General features: G+C 34.4%; 1 protein-coding gene across 1 annotated transcript in view; it reads left to right on the forward strand.

Moving 5' to 3' along the window:
- Positions 1-15,091, forward strand: part of TSNAX (translin associated factor X) — a 37,429-nt gene that overhangs the window by 531 nt on the left and 21,807 nt on the right. The window contains exons 2-4 of the mRNA XM_037820917.1: positions 213-317; positions 3,082-3,196; positions 12,502-12,632. Of these exons, the coding sequence (XP_037676845.1) occupies positions 213-317; positions 3,082-3,196; positions 12,502-12,632 (351 nt within the window). The remainder of the gene's footprint in view (positions 1-212; positions 318-3,081; positions 3,197-12,501; positions 12,633-15,091) is intronic.

The following is a 15,091-nucleotide window of genomic DNA, read 5'->3' on the forward strand; positions in this document are numbered from 1 at the left end:
GAACCCGTTGGTGAAAGGCTGGATGCGTTGAGGTTGAGGGGGGAAAATAAGAAGGGCTTCTTATTTTCTGTCACTGTACAGAGAAAGCCCCTTAGGCAGGGTCGCTGTACATATTTTGTTTTGAAGGAAGGGGTTTGTCCATATTCTGTTTTGTAAGCTCTTGGTGATGGAAGAGCCCTATCCAACTTTTTTTTTTTTCTTCCCTGCCTAAGGATCAGGAGGGTTCAGGAAAAGGAAGCATGAGAATTTTCCACATAACCAAAGGAGAGAAGGGAAGGATGTTAATTCATCTTCACCTGTGATGTTGGCCTTCAAATGTAAGTTCTCTGTATGTAAGTTGGCAAAGGGAAGAGAACAGAGAGGTTGTAACAAAATTTTTTTCTCCATGTGCACTGGAAAAAGTTCCTAAGAAACTAAGATGTGCAGATGTGAACCTTTTAATTTTCTCTGAGATTTCCTGATGGTATTTGGTCTGTACTAAATCTGGATTCAAAAGATCTTGATCTTTTTTTCTATTACAGTTGCACAGGTAAACATTCGTTAATTAACATTGGATGTGCCACATAGTTAAAATTTTTTTCTGCATCTGATAAGGTTTTCTCATCTATATACTACCATATAACTGTGGGTACATTTTTTTAAATGTGATCTTTGTCTTGTTGCCTCAACCACACTTTTCAGGACAGGTACTGTATCTTTGTTTTGCCTGTACCACTTTGCACAGAGTTGGAACTCACATCTATTAGTAAATCATCTATGTTTACAGTCTCCTTTATCTTAGCATTTAACTTGGTCAAGTTGTTCCCTATTTCAAAACAAAACTGTCCTTCCTCTTGTTGCCCCCTGTACACTCTCCTAGGATTTAGGAATCCAAGAGGGACTTAGCTGGTTGGTTCAGGTTTGCAATTATCTGAAGACTTGTTTGGGGCTGGAGGATTCAGGGTTATTTGTAAATTAGACCTCCTGCCAACAGCCAGCTCTCTGTTCCTGCCTAGGTGGACCCTTGTAAAGAGGTCCTCAGATGGTGGGCTCTGGCTTGCCCAGAGTGAATGATCCAGAAAGAGAGCAAGGAGGAAACCACAGTCTCTTTTACTTCCTAAATTCAGATATCACACACTTTCACTTTTGCTACATTCTATTCGTAAGAAGTGAGTCACTAAGTACAACCCATATCTAAGGAGAAGGGAATTAGACTCTACCTTTTAAAGGCAGGAATATAAAATTATTTGTGGACATGTTTTAAAACCACCACAGCACCTACAGTGATATTTAGAGGTGTAGGACTAGGTGTAATTGAATAGAGAGCATAGTGATAAATACATACTCCTGGAAGGACTATGGTGGATCACGTGTCCCCACATTTATACTCACACACCTATACAGAACTCCTTGTTTTTGAGTGTATATTGCTGTTTTATGCTTCTGTCTGTCTTTGCACATAGCTCTTTCAACTAAGAATTTCTTATTACCTTATTCCCCTAGTACCCATTTTGAGTTTGGGGGAGCTACAGTTTTCTTCAGGACCTTGCTCAAGTAGCTTCTTCCGTTTGAAGCTTTTCTGATTTTTCTCTCAAGCAAATCAAGTAGTGGTCCAAAAAATCTTTTCTTCAAATCCAGATATGCCTTAACTAGGTTTCATTGCTCAGAGCCTCTTGGTGAGCTTACCTACATATTCTAAGAAATGATGTGACCTAGTAAACACAAGGTTTTTAACCCCAAATTACCACACATAACTACTTACAGGAATTACCTTCAATTGACCTCCCTTGGTTACATAAAATTTTTTAATACCTAACCACATAAATATAAATTATCTACAAAAACAGAAACTGTAATTTTTTTATAAAGTTTATAACTTTTAATTACATCAGCTTTCTGAAATTTTAAGCCCTAGCCTTTCAAATACCCTTAAACCACTAAACTCTCTTAATACTACTTTATTTTCGAAGCTTTTCACTTCAAATGCCTAACAAGGTGTCTGGCCTATAGAGAGCACCCAATAGGTATATTCTGCACAGATAAAAAAATTAGAACTTGAATAAAATGTTAACCAAATTAGTAGCTGATAAGGACCTAAATATATCTGATTTTTTGTTACCAAGGTAATAATTGGGCTAGGACTTTCCCTGATATTTCATTTCAGGATAATCAACATGTATGCGTGACTATTATGAATTAAATACTATGAATGCAAAGTTAAAACACAGTTCCTGTCTTCGAGGAACTCTTGTCTAGTATGGGAGACAGATGTGAATAAATAAATAAAATTTGGTGACACTAGTATGTGTCAGAGTTTCAGGAAAGCAGGAACCACATTTTTGTTGTTGTTCACTATTAACACATGCTAAACATCATAGATGCTCAATAAATAATTCTGTAGATTATTTTTTCCTGTAGGTGAGCTTGTATGTCTGGAGGCTCCCAGGAGTAGTACTGTTTTATTAAATGTTATAGACACACATGCATGCATGGTTTAATAAAAGACAATAGTTTTGTGTTCCAGAAAAGGTTAATAATTTTCCTTCAGTTAAATTTATTTTAAGCATCCTTTTGTTATAAGTATACTTGCAACAACCCAGATAGAGTCTTGTAAATAATAGAATAAAGTAGTTGTTTTGTTCTTTAAGAATTTTAGTAGGAAAAATATGTTGAGGATAAAACATCTGATGGTGTTGTGGTGCAGGTTTTTTGATTGTTTTAAAAACTTAAAACACTGCTTCTGTTTGGTACTCACAAGTTAGGCTGTCTGTAAATAAAGCTAGTTAGGGTAAAAATCTTTCATTCCCAATACTTGAGACTAAAACATAAATTGAGCAGAATAGGTGGACATTAAATTAGCATAAAAGGCAAGGAGATTAGCAGTTATATCTAATTGATACAAGTAAATATGAGTGTTCCATTCAGTAGTTTCTTGAGCATTAAGTAATACAAGGTCAGGAGGTAGACTCTGACCCAGAAAAACAGTTAACTGTTAGGAATCAAAGTGGTGACATTTAAGGGGAAGAATGTTTGTAATGCTTTGGTTTGATAGGCTTCAAGTGCAGAATTTGCATCCCTATGGTTATAATAATGTGTTCTCAGCATTTCAGCAGGAACTTGATGCAAGGCATGACAAATATGAGAGACTTGTGAAACTTAGTCGGGATATAACTGTTGAAAGTAAAAGGACAATTTTCCTTCTCCATAGGATTACGAGGTAAGTAAATATCTTCAGAATTTGTTTGATCCTGTTTATATTTTACTTTGTATTCTTTATACCTCAATGGATAATACTAGCTGTTAGAATATTCCATGACTTATTCTGTGAACATTGATATCAGAGTAAGTTTCCAGCAGGTACATTGTAAGAATAGGAGAGAAAGTAGGAGGGAAAAGTTATTATTTTCAGAGCAGCTAAGGTTACTCATTAAAATAAAGCTATTGTTTGTGAAAATACATTAAATTTTTGGTGACTTATTAGAGCCAATTACATTAAAGCTTTATTTGGATGAGAAGTGTTAAAATTTTGATTTTAGATAAATGGTTAAAATCATCTTAAGCTTACTTATAAACATGCCTAAGAGTCACCCCCAGAGAACCTCTTTTGTTGTGCAGTGTATCTTTCTAAGCCAAACTCTGTAGTTAAACTCATTACTCTCCCCCCTACGTGGGACATAATTTTCAGGGATGTACGTTGCCCTGGCAATGTGGAACATGACTCCCAGGGATGAGCCTGGTCCTGGCATCATGGGATTGACAATGCCTTCTTGACCAAAAGGGGGATTATTACAAATTGCCACAGTATATTAAGCCCTAACCAACAGTATTCCTGAAAACCCTATAGAAAACCTGGGGCTCTATCTAAGACTCTATAAAAGTTTTACTTAGCAAGCTTATTTTCTAGAAACCTCCAGATTGTTCCTATGCCAGATAAGCCCTGAAACAGAGAGGTGCCGGTCTCTCCCAGAGCATCAACCAGTTACATTCCCCTACCTGATAATGTCTACACCCCTTTTCAACATGAAGAAGTTAGAACAGTCATTGCCAGACGGAGAAAATGATCAAATGAGAGGGAGAAGTTGTAACAGAGAAGTTAGGATCTAGTAAATCATTATGACTACTGAATCATGCAGATATTTCTAAGGGTTTCTAGTGTATTAGAACAGCCAGAAGGAAATACCTGAAATTGTGGAACTGTAACCCATACTATACTTTGAAATTTTCTCTATGACTACCTATTAAACTTATTTTGAAATTTATCACTTTCCTGTATATTTGTTATATTTCACAATAAAAAATCTTTTAGGAAAAATCTCCTTAACTTATCTTCCTGCTTGTTTTTCAACTCATTACAATTGATATTGCTCTTCTTATCTTCATGTTGCTAAATCTAGTGCACACTCTTCTGCTATTTTTTTATTTTACATTTTTGCAGTTTCTGATATTATTGACTACTTAATTCTTCTTTGAAAGTTCCTCTTCCTTCAGCTCTATGACATTATTTTCTTCGAATTTTCTTTCTCTAGAACTTTACTATCTTATTTTTCTATGCATCCTTCATATATTTGATAGATCATGGTTGCAAGTAAAAGAAACCAGCTTAAACTAGCCTAAGAAGTATAGGAAAATACATTTTAAAGATTCAGAAATCTTTTTTGAACCTAAAGGTCAGTAATAATAGCTGGCTATCACCATGTGTCATATTTGCTTCTCTGTTCCATGTTCCATTTGACCAGGTTCCTTTAGTTCTGTGGCCCACATAGGGGTAGAAAGTGCTCTCCTCATAACTCAAGCTTATGTGTTTCAGGTCCACCTCCCAAGGAGAGATTCTTGTTACAAATTCCAAATGCCTCCAGAAGGGTAACCATGATTGACTTTACACTATATGTCCTATAAAGTATTTAAACGAAACCAAATATAGTTTATTTTTTTGTTGTTAAAATATGTTTTTGAAGTATTTCATTCACTAACTTAAAACTTAGATAATTCTCTGATGCTTTCATTTTTATTCTATTAGGTGGAAACAAACTTGCCATTCATGAATTTATTGGCATTAGTTTTGGCTTGTTTTCTTAACTGAATCTCAGATTGTACGCAGTAGAGATTGTGTTATGGAAATAACAGTGTTCTTAATTATGAATACTTTTGTCAGTCCAGGTCTTAGTTCTGAAGCAATTGCCATCAGTATTCAGGAGCTTAAAGAAAAAAAGATAATAGGAATGTCAAAAGAGAATTTAGTATTTTAGGAAAAGCCACATTATTATTTAAAGTTATCTTGTATTTTCCCACCAAAAATAACAAAAATAAACAAAAATTAGTAAACTTAGAAAATGGTAATCTTTAGAAAAATAATAAAGGACAGAAAAGTAAAACTACTTAATGAAAGAAGTCAGTCACAATGCCTAAAGATAACCACTATCAGTGAGCAGATTTCATATTTTATGTATTACTTTTTAATTCATACTTGTGTTCATAAATACATGGAAATTTGATTAGTAAACTCAGAAAAACAGTAAACTTCAGAATTAGACTTTATAAAAATAAAAATATTTACTTTATGAAAGAAATCATCCAGTCACAGTAAAGATAACAACTATTAATGAGCAGATTTCATATTTTAACTACAAATTCATTTTCTTTAGAAGATAGAATCTTTTTTTTTTCCTCCAGTTGGCTTCGGTAGTTTGTGTCTTTCAAGGAATTTGTTCTTTTCGTCTGAATTTTTAAGTATTGGCAGAAAGCTATTCATAATTTTCGTTTATTATTCTTTTAATGTCTGTAGTATCTGGGTGATGTCCCCTCTCTCCTTCCTGATATTGGTAATTTGTAGCTTCTCTCTTTTCCTGAACCATCTAGCTAGAGGTTTATCAAGTTTATTGATCTCAGAGAACCAACTTTTGTTTCACTGATATTCTCTATTTTTTGTTTTCTTTTGCATAGATTTATGTTCTTATTTTTGTTTTTTCCTTTCTTCTGCTTACTTTGGGTTTATCTGTTCCTCTTTTTCTGGCTTCTTAAGGTGGAAAATGAGATCAGAGAAGCAGCTGAGGTCATTTCTTCATTTCTAATATAGGTGCTAAGTGCCTTAGATTTCCCTTTAAGTCTCTACTTACTGCTTTAGCTACATCCCACAAATTCTGATACTTTGTTTTTTCATTTTCATTCAGTTCCAAATGCCTTCTAATTTTATATTTATTTCCTCTTTGAAATAATTAGAAGTATGTTATTTTGTTTACAAACATTTGAAATAATAATTTTGTTTATAAACTTGAAATAATAATTACAAATATTTGAAATAATTAGAAGTATGTTATTTTGTTCACAAACATTGAGGAATTTTCAGACATTTTTCTGTTAGCGATTTCTAGTTTAATTCTGTGGGGTCAGAACATACTTTTTCTATCCAGAGTATGATTTATCTGGGTAAATGTTCTGTGTACACTTGAAAAGAATATGCATTCTGCTGTTATTGGGTGTAATGTTATATAAATGTTGAGTTGTTGGTGGTAATGTTCAGGTTTTCCATATCCTTACTGATTTTCTATTTGTTCTAGCAATTAGTGAGAGCAAGGTGTTGAAATCTCTGACTATAATAATTGTGGTTTGTCTGTTTCTCCTTGCAGTTCTAACAGTTTTTGCTTCGTGTATTTTAAAGGTCTTCTATTTGGTGCATTAACTTTTAGAACAGTTATGTTTACTTGATAAATTGATTCTTTGTCATTATGATGATATACCTGGAAATATTCTTTGCTCTCAGGTACACTTGATGTTAATGTAGCCACTCTAGTTTCCTTTTTTTTTTTTAAATGATTTTCTTTTTTATCATGAACTTTAACATCTATACGTAACAGCGATAACTTTCAAAGTACAATTTAACAAGTAGTTAGCAAATTTTGAAGAATGTTATGGGTTACATTTCCATAATTTCAGGTATTTCCATTGTTATAAAATATGACATAAATACAAAAAGGTGTTAACGATTTACAGCTCTACAGGCAGTTATGTAGGTAATTTCCAAAATTGTTAGGGGTTACAGTTCTATAGTTTCAGTTCTTTCCTTATTGTGAAATAAAGTATATATACAGAAAGGTGAAAACTTTCAAAGCACAATTCAACGAATAGCTATAGATCAAATTTCAAAGAATGTTATAGGTTGCAGTTCTACCATTTCAGTTATTTCCTTCTAGCTATTCTGATACTCTAGCATCTAAATATATATATATATATTTATGTAAAGTTTCAGCATTCGTAATCCTTTGTTAAATCATATCTTGTCTATTGCTACCACTTCCTCTCGTTTAATCTCTTTTCCATCTTCATGGGTGTCTAGGCAGTGACTACCCTGACTTGTTCATGTTGAAAAGGGGGTGTTGACAATATGGGGAAGGGGGCTGCATCTGATTTTTGTTCTTAAATAAGCTGTTACCTCTGGGTTTTAGGACTTGTCTAACGTAGGAACACTCTGGTGGATTCAAGTTTCTGAGAGATAGAACTTAGTGAGCAAATCTTTTATAGTATCTCAGATAGGGACCTAGGTATTTGGGGACTACTTTTGTTAAGGGCATGGCATACTGTGGCCATTTGGGATATCTGGCTCGAGCTTGCTTAAGAGAGGATATCCAGGATAGCCTCTCGACTGTATTTGAGATCTCTTAGCCACTGTAACCTTATTTTGTTACCTTTCTTTTTCTCCCTTTTGGCCAAGTAGGCATTTTCAATCCCTCACTGCCAGGGTCAGGCTCATTCCTGGGAGTGGTGTCCCACATCACCAGGAAGAGTCATTCCCCTTAAGTTAATGAATTTATTGCCTGAGTTGGGCTTGGAGAGAGAAAGGCCACATCTGAACAACAAAAGAGGTTCTCTGGAAGTGCTTCTTAGGCATAATTAGAGGAAGGCTTAGCCTCCCATTTACAGCCCTAAGTTTCACAAGAGCAAGCCTCAAGTTGAAGGCCTGATACATTAAGTAGTGGGTTCCTAATTTCACATAATATATATTCTGTCCCGAGATAAATGGTCAGTTTCTCATATTATCTTCACTTAGTTGTACAATCATCATCACTCTCAACTTTAAACAATTATTGTAACATAAAACATCCCGGAGCTCTTATCAGCTGCTAATTATTCATCCCTAGTGTTAGTGTAGTGCTGGTAAGATATTCCTATTAAATATAATCTATAATATGTAATGGATAGTTTTTCCAAATACCGCTCTGTTGTTAACTCTTTGTACTAGTGTCATATGTTATACGTATATCATGCTAACACTTCATTTATGTTTGTAGAGCTACTCTGTGGGTTACATGCCTTTAAACTACCATTTACAAACATGTTCATCTTCAGTGTATCACTGATACTTATAATCCCATTAATGAACCATAATCGCATCTGTCCGTTTGCATACCATTAAGTTCACTGTCATTATCATATCTGTACATATTAGATTATCATTCCCCCTTCATTAGCTTCTGTCTATCTCTAGGTCCCCTGTATCCTACATTATAATACACTTATGTTACATTTTTCATGGAGTTCACATTAGTGGTAACATAACAATATCTCTCCTTTTGAGTCTGGCTCATTTGACTCAGCATTGTCTTCAAGGTTCATCCATGTTGTCGTGTTTCAAGACCTTGTTCCTTCTTACTGCTGCGTAGTATTCTGTCATGTGTATATACCACATTTTGTTTATCCACTCAGCTGTTGAAAGACACTTGGATTGTTTCCATCTCTTGGCAGTTGTGAACAATGCCGCTTTGAACATCGGTGTGCAAATGTCTGTTCGTGTCACTGCTTTCAGATCTTCTGGGTATATACCGAGACATGAAATTGCCGGATCATAGGGTAACTTGATACCTGGTTTTCTGAGGAACTGCCAAACTGTCTTCCACAGTGGCTGTACTTTATACAGTCCCAGCAGCAATGAATAAGAATTGCAGTTTCTCCACATCCTCTCTAGAATTTATAGTCCTGTTTGTTTAATGGTAGCCATTCTTATTGATGTGAGATGATATCTCATTGTAGTCTTAAATTGCATTTCTCTAATAGCTAGTGAATATGAACATTTTTTCATGTGTTTTTTAGCCATTTGTATTTTCTCTTCAGAGTCTTTTGCCCATTTTATAATTCAACTGATTGTACTATTGTCTCTAGTTTTCTTTTTATTAGTGTTAGCAGGTTATATATTTTTTCCGTCCTTTTATTTTTAATCTATTTGTGTCTATATTTAAAGCACATTTTTTGTTTTTCTTGCTTTTTTTATTTAGTCTGACAATCTTTGCCTTTATATGTGGATGTTTAGACCATTTACATTTCCTGTGATTATTGATATGGTTGGATTGAAATCCACCATCCATTTTCCTCTTATTCTACCATATTTCATAACATATGTTTTTTATGACTCCCATTTTATCTTATTTGTTGGCTTATTAGCTATACACTCTTTGTTTTTGTAGTTGTTTGTTTTATAGATAATATATCTGTAGCTTATCACAGGCAATCATTGAATTATATTGTAGGCTGTCCTTGCTTCGTACAGTACTGTGTTAACTGAAATTTGTGTATATCAGAACCATGTCTTTGCTTTGCACTGTTCTGTAGAAACAGTTACTTCACAAATTGAAGTTATAGGTTTTATATGCTTAAGTTTCAATTAACACAAAGTAAGAACTGCTTGTATATCACTGTATACTTCAAGAATCTTATGATACTATATTTCCTTTGGCATTTCCCCTCTATAAGCCTGGCCTTTGTGCTACTGTTGTAATACATATTACTTCTAGATTTGTTATAAACCCCACAATAACTTTTTGTTAATTTTGCTTTAAACAATGTGATTTAAAAAATAAGAAAAAATATTTTATGCTTATTTATGTATTTAGCATTTTTGGTGCTCTTTATTCCTTTGTGTAGATCCAGATTTCCGTCTGCAATCATTTTTTTCCTACATAAAGAACTTCTTTTAATGTATTCTCATGATATTTTTTTTTTTAGTTTGCTGGTTATCAGTCTTTCTATATCTGGAAGTCTTTATTTTGCCTGTGTTTTTGAATGATATTTTCACTGTTTATAGGGTTGGCAGTTTTTTCTTTTCATATTTTAAAGATGTTCCACTGTCTTCTGGCTTGCCTTGTTTCCACAGAGAAGTCTATCATCTTATCTTCTCTCTGTGTCTATCCTGCCCCGCCCCCACAGCTATTTTTTTTATTGAGATATAGTCACATAGTATACAATCAAGCACAGTTACAATCAGTTGTTCACAGTATCTTCATATAGTTGTGCATTCATCACCACAATTTTTGAACATTTTCTTAGTCTTAAAAAAAAAAAGAATTAAAAGTATAAAAGAATGCCTAAATATTCAATCCCCATTGCCCCTATATTTTTCATTTAATTTTGTCTCCATTTTTCTACTCATCTGTCCATATACTGGATAAAGGGAGTGGGAACCACAACGTTTTCACAGTCACACACACAATGATTGTGAAAACCTACATAGTTATATAGTTGTCTTCCAGAATCAAGGCTACTGGGTTGCAGTTTGACAGTTTCAGGTATCTCCTTCTAGCTATTGCAATACACTAAAAAGGGATATCTATATAGTGCATAAGAATACCTCCACGGTGACCTCTGGCCTCCATTTGAAATCTCTCAGCCACTGAAACTTTATTTTGTTTCATTTTTCTTCCTCCTTTTGTTCAGGAAGATTTTCTCAATCCCACGATTCCGGGTCCAGGCTCTTCCCTGGGAGTCATGTCTCACATTGTCCCTCTGGCTATTTTTAAGATTTTTTTTTTTTTTTTTTTAAATCTCTGGTTTTAAAGAACTTGATTATGAGGAGCTTTGGTGTAGTTTATTTATTTATGTTTCTTGTGCTTGGGATTTATTGAACTTCTTGGGTCTGCATGTTCATAATATTTATGAAATTTGGCATATTTTCAGCCATTATTTCTTCAGTTTTTCTTCTGTCCCTTCTCCTTTCTTTTGAGTATTTCAATTACATGAAAATTAGGCTGCTTCAGGTTGTTCCACGGTTCACTGATGCTCTGTTGTTGTTTTTTTAAAATCCTTTTTTCCCTCTCTGTTTCATTTTGGTTTTATTTTATTTTCATTTTTATAGCTATACCACTAATTTTTTCTTTTGCATTGTTTAATATGCTATTATTCATGCCATTGTATTTTTGTCTCACTGCAGTTAAACTTCCTGTCTAGAAGATGCATTTGGGTCTTTTATATTTTCCATGTCTATCTTTAACGTGTTTATGTTTTCTTCTTTGTTCTTGAGCATATGGAAATAGTTACAACAATTTTACTTATAGTCTCAGTTCTGCAAAAATTGGGGATCTATACATGCCTGGGTCTATTCCTGGACTTTATTCCGTTCTGCTGGTTTATTTTTGTATCCTGACACCAATACCAGACTGTCTTGATTACTGTAGCTTTATAATAAATCTTGAAGTTAGGTAGTGTACGTCTTCCAATTTTTTCTTCCAGGTAATTTTTGATTGGATGCTAAACATTTAGATTTTTACCTTGTTGAGTGCTGGATGTTAACTGTGTTTTTAAAAAAATATTTTTGATCTTTGTCCTGGGACTCAATTACGGTACTTGGAAACTGACCTTTTTGAGATATGCTTTAGAAGTTTGTTAGATGGGACCAGAACCATTTTTAGTTTTGGGTGGTTCTGCCTTCTCGTTCCCCCTTCCTCACTGCAGCAGTACTCTTCTGGTTATTCTTCCCGATACCTCATGTTTTTACAAGGTTTTTCCACTCTAGCTGATGGAACACCAACTATTCCTGGCCCTATGTGTGCTATGGGAATTGTTTTGCCTGCTTGCTTTGGGTGGATTTCTTTCCCCAGCCTTGGGTAGTTTCCTCACATGCCTGCACTGATGAGGACTGAGCTGAAGACATGATCTCTGCAGCTCTTGGGAGCTCTCTCTGTGCAGCTTTTTCTTTGTTACTCTGCCGGACATATTTTAACCATCTTGACCTCTGTGAACTCCCAACTCCATCTCTACTCACGGAGACTCCTGGGCTCTTATCTAGGTTCCCTGTCCCTGCACTGCAACTTGGATACTCTCTCCAGACAGTAAGATGGGGCAATCCTAGGGCTCATGTCATTTTTCCCCCCTCTCTCAGGTATTGCATTATGTTTTCTGTTGTCCAGTGTTTGTAAACCATTGTGTTTTCTATTTCTTTTTAGCTGTTTAAGGCAGGAGGATAAATATAGTCCATGATTCCTGACTGAAAGCAGAAGTCCCTAGATGTCATATTTTTATGCACACATTTTTGTCAGGGTTGTGATCTTAAACATACAATTTTGTATACATTTTTCAAATAACAGTATGTTACACCAATTTCAGTATTTTCCCATTTCCTTAATAAATATAATTGTAGTTTTGAGTTAGAATATCCAAATACACATATTTATTTAGACCTGTGCTAATTGGTATTTAGATTATTTCAGAATTTAATTATCTTAGTATCTGACTGATGGTGTTCTAATGGTGTCTTAATTATAGTGCTCCTGAGATGGAAGAAATATTGACTGAGTCAGAAATTAAGTTGGATGGTGTCAGACAAAAGATACTGCAGGTAGCGCAAGAGCTATCAGGAGAAGACATGCATCAGTTTCATCGAGCCATTACTACAGGTAAGTATAGGTTTGCTTTGCTGGTAATGATTTATGTGTCAATTATGTGAATTTTAATTGACACCTGGTGAAATAACATGTAGTCTGTTAGCTGTTAGTGGTAATATGAAGGTAGTCTAAAAATTATTCAATTGACTTTATTTTTGTAACAGTGTCCCATAATAGCTACTGAACAGTTTTAGTAAAGCAATTGAGAAAACAGACTTAACAGAATGAACTTTGTTCTTGAGTGTTGCATAGGGTGTGTTCAGACAGGGGACATCTTATTTTAACTACTGGTTTATCTCACTGATGGCTCCAAGTTTCAGTTTCTGTAGGTTCATGAAAGAGGATGTATTATTTAAGCCAAATGGACCCAAACCTCTCATAGTGTGACTTCATATCTGGAAGTTTTAGGATAATAATGGGTTTTATATATTCATTTAAAAAGGTCAGGGAGTATTGTATCTTGGTGAGCATTACTCATTGTCATATTAGCTGAATAAATGTCTAAAGTGCTTGATTCTTTCCTTTTCATCCTTTTCTTAATGGAGCTCCACTGACAGGAGAGAGAACATGTAGTTCAGAAATATCCTAAGATTTGCAGAAAGACAAAGTTAAAGCTTAATTCATACTTGTGGAAATATGTGAAAGTTCTGTGTTCATTTCTGTCAAATAACTGATACCACTGAGCTCAGGTAAGTTCAACAGTGGGAAACAATGAGTTCATTTGGTATCTGCTCAATATGTGTTTGTCCAATTTTTGTCCAAACATTTATAATTTCAGAAGTGTTCTTGTTTCTCAGAAATGCCAAACTGTAGTGTGTTGAAATATCTTTTAATATCAGTAAGAGAAATTACCTACATCTATCAGTTAAAGCTGGAGATGTGTTAATGGACACTGAATTGATAACTCAGATAGTTCTGTGAGGAGTCTTTATAGCATATTCCCATAGGAGATAACATTCCTATCATCATAATTTTTTATTTCATATTAGGGGTTTTTGGCATTTAAGTAATAGCACATGTAATAAAAATGATGTAATGAATTCAGTTTGTCAAATGGCACAATCTCAGATAAAACAAATATGACAGGTTGGGAAAGAAGGTCAGAGATACTGGTTGCAAGAAGATCCAGGTGAAAGCTAAAACAACCAAGCCTCTAGAGGAAAACATAGCACAATATTTTTATGATCTTGTGGTAGGAAAACCTTTAAAAGGACACACGAAAAAATGTTAACTGTTAAAGAAAAAGTTGATAATTGAATTTCATTAAAATTAAGAAATTCTGTTCATCAAAAAACATTAAGACAGTGAATAGGCAAGCTGAAATTTGAAAGAATACACTTAAATACATTATTGGATAAAGAACTCATAGCCAGAATTTATAAAGAACCTACTACAAATCAACAAGAAGACAAATAACTCAATTTAAAAAGTGGACAAAAATCTTTTTAAAATGTCACAGAAAAAAGATATCCAAATGGCCAATAAGCATATGAAAAGGTGCTCAGCATCATTAGTCAGTAGAGTAAAACAAAGTAAAACCACAGTGAGATACTGTTCACATCCTCCAACATGGCTAATTATAGAGACTGACAATACCACTTTAAAATACTGTTTGGCAGTCTCTACTTCAGCTAACCATGTGCATACTCTGTGATCTAGCATTTCCACTTCTAGGCATATACCCAAGAGAAGTGAGGCTTGTGTCCACTAAAAAACATCTGCCAAAAAGCTCATAGCAGCTATGGTCATACTATCCTAAAACTAAAAAATGACTCAAATGTCCATCAATAGTAGAATGGATAAAAAATTGTGGTATAGCTGTGCAATGGAATACTAGACAGCAATTAAAAAAACAGACACAGCAACAGTATGAACCTCATATATATTATGTTGGACAAAATAAGTATAATTCCATTTATGTAAAGTTTAAGAACAGGCAAAACTAACCTAGGGAGATAAAAGGCAAGATGGTGGTTAGTTGTCTGGGGGTGAAGGTTGGGGGCCGGGGTTATTGGCTGGGAAGGGGCATGAGGGAACTTTCTGGGGTGACAGAAATACTTTATATTTTTTATCTGCATGGGCTTACATGGGTGTACACATGTAAACATTCATTGAGCTGTACACTTAAAATTTATGTACCTTTCTTTATATAAATTATAACTGGCTTTTTAAAAAAAGAAATATTAGTGTTGAGTCCTTAGCTCCTTTTTCCAGAGCAGTTCTTTTTGTCAGGAGATCATGTCAATAATACTTTTCTTCATGGCAGTTTCTGTGGTGAAAATGTACGTCATGTTTAGTGAAAAGAGCCATGCCATTCATATGAATGATACCCTCTGTCAAAACTCCTCAGTGAGATTTCTCTTAGGTACTGTTATCATTCCTGTTTGGTTGGCAAGTCAGATAATGTTAGTGGCAACTTCTGCCTTGTTCTGTTTGATCTCTTGATATTTTTATATGCCTCTTCCTGTGGA

This window comes from Choloepus didactylus, chromosome 2 (genome assembly GCF_015220235.1).
Source record: "Choloepus didactylus isolate mChoDid1 chromosome 2, mChoDid1.pri, whole genome shotgun sequence".
Classification (NCBI taxonomy): Eukaryota; Metazoa; Chordata; class Mammalia; order Pilosa; family Megalonychidae; genus Choloepus; species Choloepus didactylus.